This window comes from Neomonachus schauinslandi, chromosome 10 (assembly GCF_002201575.2).
Source record: "Neomonachus schauinslandi chromosome 10, ASM220157v2, whole genome shotgun sequence".
Classification (NCBI taxonomy): domain Eukaryota; kingdom Metazoa; phylum Chordata; class Mammalia; order Carnivora; family Phocidae; genus Neomonachus; species Neomonachus schauinslandi.
This window is the reverse complement of record NC_058412.1, coordinates 123535584-123546316: the sequence shown is the minus strand read 5'-3', so window position 1 is coordinate 123546316 and position 10733 is coordinate 123535584. Positions and strand designations below refer to the sequence as shown.

General features: G+C 40.7%; 1 protein-coding gene across 1 annotated transcript; it reads left to right on the top strand.

Annotated features, from left to right (window-relative positions):
- Window positions 1-6132: 6132 nt before the first annotated feature.
- WFDC11 (WAP four-disulfide core domain 11) lies at window positions 6133-9353 on the top strand. Its single transcript, XM_021689288.1, has 4 exons — window positions 6133-6140; window positions 6909-7069; window positions 8682-8824; window positions 9339-9353. Exons 1-4 carry the CDS (start codon window positions 6133-6135, stop codon window positions 9351-9353), a joined length of 327 nt encoding a protein of 108 aa, XP_021544963.1.
- The last annotated feature ends 1380 nt before the right edge of the window (window positions 9354-10733 follow it).

Genomic DNA, 10733 nt, shown 5'->3' with positions numbered 1-10733 from the left:
AAAAATAAAATAAATACACAATGTCCATTGTCCCTTGTAATCTTTATTTAAGGTCTATTTGGTCTGATAGTATAGGCACTCCTGCTCTCTTTTGACTACTATTTGTATGGAATATGTTTTTCCATCCTTTTACTTTCAATCTATTTGTGTCTTTGGACCTAAAGCAAGTGTCTTTTTTTTTTTAAAGATTTTTTTTATTTATTTGAGAGAGAGAATGAGAGAGCACATGAGAGGGGGGAGGGTCAGAGGGAGAAGCAGACCCCCTGCTGAGCAAGGAGCCCGATATGGGACTCGATCCCAGGACTCCAGGATCATGACCTGAGCCGAAGGCAGTCGCTTAACCAACTGAGCCACCCAGGCGCCCGCAAGTGTCTTGTAGACAACATATGGTTGGATCATGCTTTTTTATTTATTCCACCAATCTGACTTTTGATTGGATAGTTTAACCCATTTTCATTTAGAGTAATTATTGATAAGGAGGGACTTACTTCTGTCAGTTTCCCATTTATTTTCTATATGCCTTATAGCTTTTCTGGTCATCTATCTCTATATCTATATATAGATAATAGGTGGATGTACACAAAAATGTTAGCACAGGATGACAAAATTAACAGTAGCTTTTAAATTTCTCTGTCATTTAAAAATTTTTGCAAGGTATGTGCATTAAGCATGAGGTTCTCTTTTAGTAGTACATAAGCACAAATGGTATTCTAGAAAGAAACCATTTTTTTCTACAGGAAGAAGTAAATGGGATGAAGTGATGAGAGCCCTTACAAAGAGGTGAAGGCCAAGGATATGTTGTAAAGTGGGGAGAGACAAGGAAACAGACCTAGAGGAAAAAAAAAGAAGTTTGGACAATCCATAACGTTTGCTTCTTTCTTGCTCTCCATTCTTTCCATTCTAGCTAAGCCACTCTGGGAATACTTTAAGCCAGGACTTACCCAGTGCTATCCATACTCAGCTTGGCCCCTGGAGTTCCCCTCCCCACTATGCTCATCAACTAGTATTGTAAGCGCACCTGGAGAGAGTAATCTTGGTGATGGGCAATGGGTCCAAGGAATATCATGGCTTGCAGTCCCAAGAGAATCTGCAGGCTTGACCATCTGACATACATGGTTCTAAACTCACTTCCTTTTAAATCCTGTACCTGGCACTTACTAGCTGTGTGGCCTTGGGCAAGTTGCTTAACTCTTCTGTGCCTCAGTTTCTGTATCTGTAAAATAGGAATAATAGTAGGACTAAACTCATAATATCATTGAGAGTATGTATTAGTTAATACATGTTAAATATACGACACATAGTGAATTTGTTTTTTTTTTTTTAATTTTATTATGTTATGTTAGTCACCATACAATACATCATTAGTTTTTGATGTGGTGATCCATGATTCATTGTTTGTGTATAACACCCAGTGCTCCATGCAGTACGTGCCCTCCTTAATGCCCATCACTGGGCTAACCAATCCCCCCTCCCCCCTCCCCTCTAAAACCCTGTTTGTTTCTCAGAGTCCATAGTCTCTCATGGTTCATCTCTCCCTCTGATTTCCCCCCTTCATTTTTCCCTTCCTTCTCCTAATGTCCTCCATGCTATTCCTTATGTTCCACAAATAAGTGAAACCATATGATAATTGACTTTCTCTGCTTGACTTATTTCACTTAGCATAATCTCCTCCAGTCCCATCCACGTTGATGTAAAAGTTGGGTATTCATCCTTTCTGATGGCTGAATAATATTGGTTTTAAACTGAATAATTCTTGACACTCCATTGGGTAAGTGTTTCTTTTGTTTATTTAACAAACATAGCATGACCTCTATGCCAGACATTGGCTCTAAGTGCTTAACAGATAATCACTCATGGAACCCTCACAAAAACCTTATGAGGAAAGTGCTGTTATTATCCCCATTTAGCATATAAGGAAATTGAAGCACAGAGAGGGTTAGTGACTTGCCCAAAGTTAAATGGGAGCTAGGATTTGGATCCAGCTTAAGTTTGCGTTTTAAATCTCTATGTTATGTAGCCTTTTGCAAGCTCTCTTGGTAGACCTCTCTCTTCTTATCAGCACAAAAGCCACAAGACGTTGGTGATAAGGTAGATGTAGGCTAATGCTAGCAATGGAGAAATTAGTATCAAGGATGGATGGGGCTTTACAAAGTCTTCACACGGATGCTGGAGAAAAATAGATACATAAATCCTCTCCCACCTCCACAATCGCCCAGACTTCCAGAAATGTATGTGTTGGTGGAGAGGAGTCTCCTGCAATTCCACAGTGTTCTGTTTCAGTCTATATTCTCTGCTGCAAAAAAAGAAAAAAGGAAGTACTCTTTGAATAGGAATTCAGTGATAATGTTCTGAATGTACCCAACTATAGCTTGGGGCAGAACTCACAGATCTGCCACAGCCAGGACCATGATTATATTCTGAGTCTTTAAAATCTGTTCTGTTCATCGTCTGCCCTGTGCAGGGGCTCTGTGGTTCCCAGAAGCCAGGAAGAAGATCCACCAGCCAAATAATTACCAGCACTTCCAACTTGAACATCTTCAGAGGTAGGTAGAGGTCAGAGTCCTGGGGCTAGAAGTGGGAACCAGCAAACACTTGTTTGTGGCTTGGTTGGATGAGTTCCCTGTCCAAATCATGCTCCAGGGCATGCCAACACTATCCCTGTATGGAAGAGATTCTTATCTTTGTTGTTCAAATGGAAAAACCAAGGGGCGCTTGGGTGGCTCAGTCAGTTAAGCATCTACCTTTGGCTCAGGTCATGATCTCGGGGTCCTGGGATTGAGCCCTGTGACAGGATCCCTGCTCAGTGGGGAGTCTGCCCCCTCCTTCTCTCTCCCTCTTGCCCTCTCATCTCACCCTGTCATGCTCTCTCTCTCTCTCAAATAAATAAATAAATAAAATTTGTTAAAAAAAGATTTATTTATTTATTTATTTATTTATTTATTTATTTGACAGAGAGAAACAGTGAGAGAGGGAACACAAGCAGGGGGAGTGGGAGAGGGAGAAGCAGGCCTCCTGCGGAGCAGGGAGCCTGATGGGGACTCGATCCCAGACCCTGAGATCATGACCTGAGCGGAAGGCAGATGCTTAATGACTGAGCCACCCAGGTGCCCCTCAAATAAATAAATAAAATCTTTAAAAAACGGAGAAACCAAGAGAAAGAGAGAGAAAGATGACGTAGATGAACACTGTGTCCCTTCACATGTGATATCCTGAGAAGGACACTATGTAATGCCTACCTAGGTATTCCCACTGAGAATGTATAACCTGAGTCTGTCTAATCATGAAGAAATTTCAGACAAATCACAAAATGAGAAATGTTCAACTAAAAAAAAGTTTGGCTGTATTCTTCAAAAATTTCAATGTCATAAGAGACAAAGGATGTTATTGGGTGGATTTATAAAATGGAAAACTGATGGTAGCTTAGGTAAATACAGAAAAGTATATTTTACCACTGTTAAATTTAATGAAATTGATTAATTGCACTATGATCATGTAAGAGAATGTCCCTACTATAATACTCACTGAAATATTATTCCTAAATAAGAGCCATGATATGTGATATTTACTCTCAAGTTGTTCATAAAAATATAATATATAAATATATATGAAATATATATATGTAAGATGGAGGAGGGGAGAGAAAGAGGAGGTAATTATGGATAAATTCTTAAAATAGGTGATCCTAAGCAAATGGTATACAGATGCTCTTGGTACTATTCTTACTTGTAACTTTGGAATTATTTCCAAAGAATAGTTCTTAAAAAGTTAAAGACAACTCATCTAATGGTCCACATGCTTCAAATTTTATTTTCCTATTTTCTAACTTTTCACATATGCCAAGGAAGAGAATAAGTTAGCCCTTCTAAAGAGTTTTGCACCTTTGGAAACGTCTCTACATATTGTGTCTATTTTTCAGCATTTGAAGAGATTTCAACCAATGTATGTAGGTTATCTTCTGCTTTGTTGAAAATGTGGAAGCAAAAATAAAGATTTTGAGGGAAAATTGGTCACTTGCCAGGAAAGAGACAATTACTCTCCTGTGACTATATAATTCATAGTATCCAGACTTCTCTTTTATCTTTGTTTCCTTTATCTGTCCTTCTGTTTGGCCTCGGGAGTATGAAGCACCAGACTGGGAGTGAGAGAGAAGTGGGGAGAGGACTGAAAATTTGGGGGAACAGTAGGTAACCTCTTCCTTCAGAACCCTGAATCTCATCACTAGTGAGCTGCCTAAAATAACAGTTAGCACTTATTTTGCATATTCTGTGTTCCAGGTCCTTGACCCTCTCTTATCTTTCCTCTTTCACATTGATATCCATCTATTATTATGTATTTCTTTTATATATCTTGTTTATTTTCTGTCCCCTGTACTAGAATGTAAGCTTTACAAGGACAGGCATTTTTTGTAATTTTGTTCGTTACTGTATCTTCAGTGTTTGAATGAGTGGCTTATAGTAGTCATTAAATATAAGTATTTGTGGGATGAATAAATTGAGGACAGATGAGTGAAATATGGGCCCCCACTTACTCACCAGAATTAATTTCAAATAGGTTAAAAATTTTTTTTTAAAGAAAAGACCACAATAAAATTAATGAGATGAACATTCACTCCTCTAGAGAAGAAAAGAGTCTGAGCCTAAAAATAACAACAATAACGGCCATTTGTTTTGCACATTCTGTGTGCCAGACCCTATGCTTGGTGCTTCATAGACTCAACATTTGCAATGTGGATTCTAACATTGCCCCCATGTTACAGGTGGGGAAGCTGAGGCTCTGAGAAATTAGGTAGTAGACCAATCCCAAAACTTAAATTAAGCTCAATGCGTTGGGGTTGGGTTTCAAACCCAGGTCTCTCTGACTCCAGTGCCGATATTTTGTTCTCTGTCCTACACAATACTGACAGTCTTCAGTGTGGTAACAAGTGGGAGAGAATTTCCTTTTTATGGTGAGACAAGATGGGCACAATAAACCAGTCTTAATGGAGAAGAAAACTGGCAACAGCTATGTAGGGTTTGAAATAGGCAGTACCCTTTACTCAGCACTTCTAGATCTCTACATTTGTGCTCTGAAGCTAATACCAGATTTAACTGAATTTTAGTTGCAAGTTGGTGCCTATTGATTTTTTTTTCTAAAGAAGAGAAATTATAAATTTTCAGATGTCTTATGATCAATGGGACCATTTGAATGATATGTGTAACTAGCATATTGGGAAAATATTCACAGGGAGTGTTACTGATAATCTGTTGAAAAGTTTGTCTTTGTCTCATTTAAATTTACTCATTAAAGTGACTTCTTTTCCTGCCTCTGTATGAGAGCTTGGGTATAGAACTTCAATTTTCTAGACACTGCCTAAACTTAGAATATATTAAAAAGAAGTCTAAGCCCAGGCAATAGTCAAAATACTAAAATTGAATTAAAATCGTGGCTTCTGCCACACCTAGAAACCTGCAATTGGGGAAGAGAGTGACCAGTTTTCCTCTCCTCCCGCAGATGGCTAAGTGACATTTTGGAAGTGGACAAGGGAGAAGAGATGAGGAGGTCAGGACAGTTCTTTCTGGCAGGGAGTATTGTACTTTTGTGCTTTGTGCTTTCTGGGCTTAGTATTGCTTATAGTTGACTCTGTTGGTGGTGGTTTCATGGGTTCTTTGAGTCTTCCCCCAACCCCAACTGATGGAAGTTTCTTACCTGTGGTTGTCTTGATATGGCTGAACCCACCTCCTTTCTGACACTTTTCCCAGACCCTAGGCATCTGACCAGTCACTTCCTACTTCCTTCTACTGAGGTCCCATGGCCTTCCCAGGCAGCCTGCCTGACATGAATCTAGTGCAAATCCACACTGGCTTTCTTGCATACATTGCCTTATCAAATGCCATAGCGGAGGCTTAGCCTCTTGCTGTGGCCATAAGTCACTTCAGCCAGCCTCCTACCCTTTGTTTCTCTGGTGTGACTCAGACATCTGCCTATGTCTCCACAAAACCTTGGGGCACATATAAAGCTCTATGGGAGGTATTCTTAAAGCCTTTCTAGTGACTTGGAATTAAAAGAGCACAACATTCTTTAAAAACAAGAGAGAAAGATGACGAAAAAGGGGTTGGTGACTCTTAAAATCCTGACTTGTTTTAAACGTGGAAAATGGCCAGGTACTTGACGTATTTTTTGCAGGTGATTTTTGAGCAGATTTTCTTTAAATCTTAAGTTGACTTGTCTCACAAGCTCATTTTAGGGGCTATCCAAAGGTCTTGGCCAAAACTTTAATTTTAATATCATGTTACATATTTTTATTATTTAAAAAAATTTTTAATTAAAATTTTCTTTTAGAGAGAGAGAGAGTGAGAGCATGCAAGCCGGGGGGTGGGGGAGGAGCAGAAGAGAGAGAATCTTAAGCAGGCTCCAAGCTCAGCACAGAGCCCGACACAGGGCTCAATCTCATGACCCCGAAATCATGACCTGAGCAGAAATCAAGAGTCGGATGCTTAACTGACTGAGCCACTCAGGCGCCCCAAATATCATGTTACACATTTTTAAATAAAAAGTCAAGATATAGACAGCAAGCCTGATATGATTTCAGTTTTATGTGCACATATAGAAGACAGAATAACATAGTCCAACATAGTGGGGGTGCTAGAAATATTTCATTGTCTTCTTTGTCCTTTTTTATGTTTTAAGTATTTTATCAGCTGGATTTGAATTATCTTTTCATCAAGGGAAGGCAACACATTTTTAAAATAATTTTTTTTCTATAAAAGGAAAGCATGAAGTGTGAGATGCAGAGAAACCTTTTAGCAAAGCCAGTGCTCAGCTTAGGTGTGTGCCTGTTGTTGGGTGGGTGGGGGGCAAGGAAGAATAAGTAGACAAAGAGTAAAGAATTTCTGTAAGCGCCTCTTCTTGCTTCACAACTCTGTTTCTAGCTCTCGATTTCCAGCAGCAACTGGAAAGGGGATAAACATCCTGACAGTATATATTCAGACACATACAGTCAGCATCATGAAGCTCTGGACACCTCAACTCGTGACATTCCTCTGTATGGAGCTACTGTCTGTGCTGGGAGTGATGAAGGAAAAATACAGCTGTAAGTGATTAGCCTGGGGGCGGGGGTGCTGTGTCCTGGGGGTACTGTGCTTGTTCCCGGACAAGCGAAGGGGTATTGTGTCTGGCACATCGGACTCAGGACTCAGGACCCACCTTCCCTGGGTCACCTATTAAAGTTTCCGAGAGGGGCGCCTGGGTGGCTCAGTTGGTTGGGCGACTGCCTTAGGCTCAGGTCATGATCCTGGAGTCACTGGATCGAGTCCCGCATCGGGCTCGCTGCTCGGCGGGGAGTCTGCTTCTCCCTCCGACCCTCCCCCCTCTCATGTGCTCTCTGGCTCTCTCATTCTCTCTGTCTCAAATAAATAAATAAAATCTTTAAAAAAAAACAATTAAAAAAATATATGTTCAGGGGCGCCTGGGTGACTCAGTTGTTAAGCGTCTGCCTTCGGCTCAGGTCATAATCCCAGGGTCCTGGGATGGAGTCCCACATCAGGCTCCCTGCTCAGCAGGGAGTCTGCTTCTCCCTCTGACCCTCCCCCCTCTCATGTGCTCTCTCTCTCATTCTCTCTCTTTCAAATAAATAAATAAATAAATCTTTAAAAAAAAGAACCTACAGGGCGCCTGGGTGGCTCCGTTGGTTAAGCGACTGCCTTCAGCTCAGGTCATGATCCTGGAGTCCCGGGATCGAGTCCCACATTGGGCTCCCTGCTCGGCAGGGAGTCTGCTTCTCCCTCTGACCCTCCTCCCTCTCATGCTCTCTGTCTCTCATTCTCTCTCTCGCAAATAAATAAAATCTTAAAAAAAAAAAAAGTTTCGGAGACTTTTTTTATGCACAGAGATCTAAGGAATGTCCAAGTTGAGGTCCTTCGATGCTTCTTCTTCCAACCTTGAAAGTGGCAATGGGTACCTGTCACCTTTTATATACATTCAATTAGTTATAAAGACATATTATTTTTCCATGTCAGGCTACCATATCTTTCCATATCTCCAGAAGCTCTGTGTCTTAGCTGTGTGTACTTCGATGAGTACTATAGGGGGATTTCTTAATATATACCCTTAGTTTCAGTGGCAGATATTTTAGAATGTGAAAAGATAGAAAAGAGACATGAGATGTGTCTCTAGTGGGGCAAAGTTGAGGGCCATATGATGAGAAAATGGAATCAGTGGAGGGTGCCAAGAAAATGGGTGAGAGAGAGAAAAATTTGGTGAGAAGCTGTTCTTAAAGGCAGGGTCAACAAGAAAGAGAAGAAAAAGGGAGAGAATCTGTTCCTTATTCTCCCTGGTCTGGCTTCCCACACTAGGAAGTAGGTATAGTAATGAGGCTAGAGGCTGCCTTGGGCCCTGAGGTCTCCTATTACAGAAATGTAGATTTTATAGGAGGACACATGAGTGTGTGTGTGTGTGTGTGGGGGGGGTATGCTGAATCCTATATCTAGGAGGCTTGACGAGGGCCCAGAGGCCTGTGGGAGCAGAGAAGGCAGAGATCTGTGAAGATGTAACGAGGAGGCTCAACAGGGATTTTCTCATAAGGCAGATGGATACCTCGGTGGGGCTAGGATTCTAGAAGGGGCTGTTAAGCTTATGAAGGACTTCTCTTCCCACCTTGGCTATGTGGCCCCTGTCAGCCTCTTTCTATCTCATGTCAATTACAGGGGATGAAATGTTCATTGAGGAGTGCTGGGGAGAGCCAAGTGTCATTGAATGTACCAAGAAGTGCTCTAGAGCCCTTAAATGTACAAACAAAAATTACACATGCTGCTGGACCTATTGTGGAAACATCTGTTGGAAAAATAAAGTAAGTTGGGAGGTGTGCTTGGGCATGGGTCTTCACTGATTCTCAGATGCTGTTATTCATAAACAGAAGACTGAGGCACCCCAAATCCTAGGCACAAAAATAGTGGATGATAATATCCCCTAAGCCTGGACAGCAGTTCAGTGGCAAATAAACCAAGACACCAGCTTGGGGCACATTGTTTCTTTCATTATATAATCAATGCCTATGTTGTCTTCGTTATATAGATTACTCAGTTGTTTGCTCTCTTCCCAATTTTTGTCCAAATTTCTAATCATTGCCTCCATAGTCAGACCTTTCAATGAATCCTTTTGGCCCAGCCAGGCCCCAAATCTCTACATTTCTCTGTTCAATGAACCAAACCCACCTCCCCACCCCAGAAGTGTACAATTCTTGGTGTTACATAAAGTACTCAGGTCGGGCGTTTGGTGGGGATGGGTAATATTAAGCTTGGGAATGAATGCTTGTTCCTCAGAGTTCCCTTAGCCTCTGAGTATATAACCTTTCTGTCTTGCAGGAAATCTTTGCATGAGGTCTAAACCCTAACCTCCCAGCAGGACACCAGTCTGTTCACACTGAGGGCTGGGCAAGAGCAAATCCTTGACAAATAAACTCATTTATCAGCAGTGGCTTTGGCTTTTTCAATTCCCTTCCACTCTCTTTGATTGCCCTATTATACCCCCCAAATTGTTCACATCCTACAGGCTACATAGCTTCTAACTCTTGCTTCCTCATTTGATTACCTTAGAACTGAGGCTAATCTCATGGGTTTCACAAAATAGAAGTTTATTTCTAGTATGTCATTTTCATATGGGTAACTGGCAAGTAGCTCTTTCATTTGGTTTTTCAGAGAGCAGATCTCTGGTAAATTTGTTTCTCACAGGGTATGGGTAAACAATTCTTTTTTTTTTTTTTTAGAGAGAGAGAGAAAGAGAGAGAGAGAAAGCGTGCATGAGCAGGGGGCAGGGAAAGAGGGAGAGGGAGAGAGAGAATCCCAAGCAGGCCTCATGCCCAGCCCATGATCCTGAGATCATGATCTGAGCCAAAATCAAGAAAGGGACACTTAACCGACTGAGCCACCCAGGCACCCCTGCGTAAAAATTCTAAAATGACTTTACATGTATATAAGATGTATATAAGATTGGACAAATAAGTAAATAACCGGGGATGATGGGAGCCTTGTTTCTAACTGTAAGAGAGAAGAAGTTACAAATAAGCAAAATGGAAGGCTAGATGAGCCCTGGGGGTATTGGATTCGAGTCAGAGACATCAATATGAACCCTCATTCAGCTCAATATATATACAGAGAGATGCAGAAGTAAAATAGACGAGTGTATACATGGATTAGTTACACATGTGTATATTTCCTGGCTATGCCTGGGAACAGTGATAACACAGTAGCAATAAGCACACCAGGAGCCCAGATCTTGGTTTTTATTACCATTCTCCAATAAATGGACCAAGACTTCTTGGAGAAATGGCTGATTCTAGAACTAGGCTTAGAAAATACAAGATGACACTGGAGTATCTTTTAGGGTCAGAAAGTAAGGAAATGTTATAAAGTCAATGAATGGGAAACAGGAAACAACCTTAAAGAGTTCCCAGTAGCCAAAGCCTAGAACAATTTGAGCATAAAACTGTCTCTGCTGGTCTATTAAAACAAGATGTTAGAAAGTTAATGAAAAAATATTAGACAACTTCAATGTAAAACTACTATTAAAGAAAACAGAATGAATGAAAATGGAAACATTTCTGTGAAAAAAAAATCTCCCACCAGAAACATCTTGTCAGGGAGAAGGGAAATACAACACCTGCAACTTTAATTAAATAAACATCTGTAAACAAAGATTTTAACAGATAAAAAAATACCTTGAATCAGAAATTTAAAAACTCAGCACATAAGTAGCCAAAA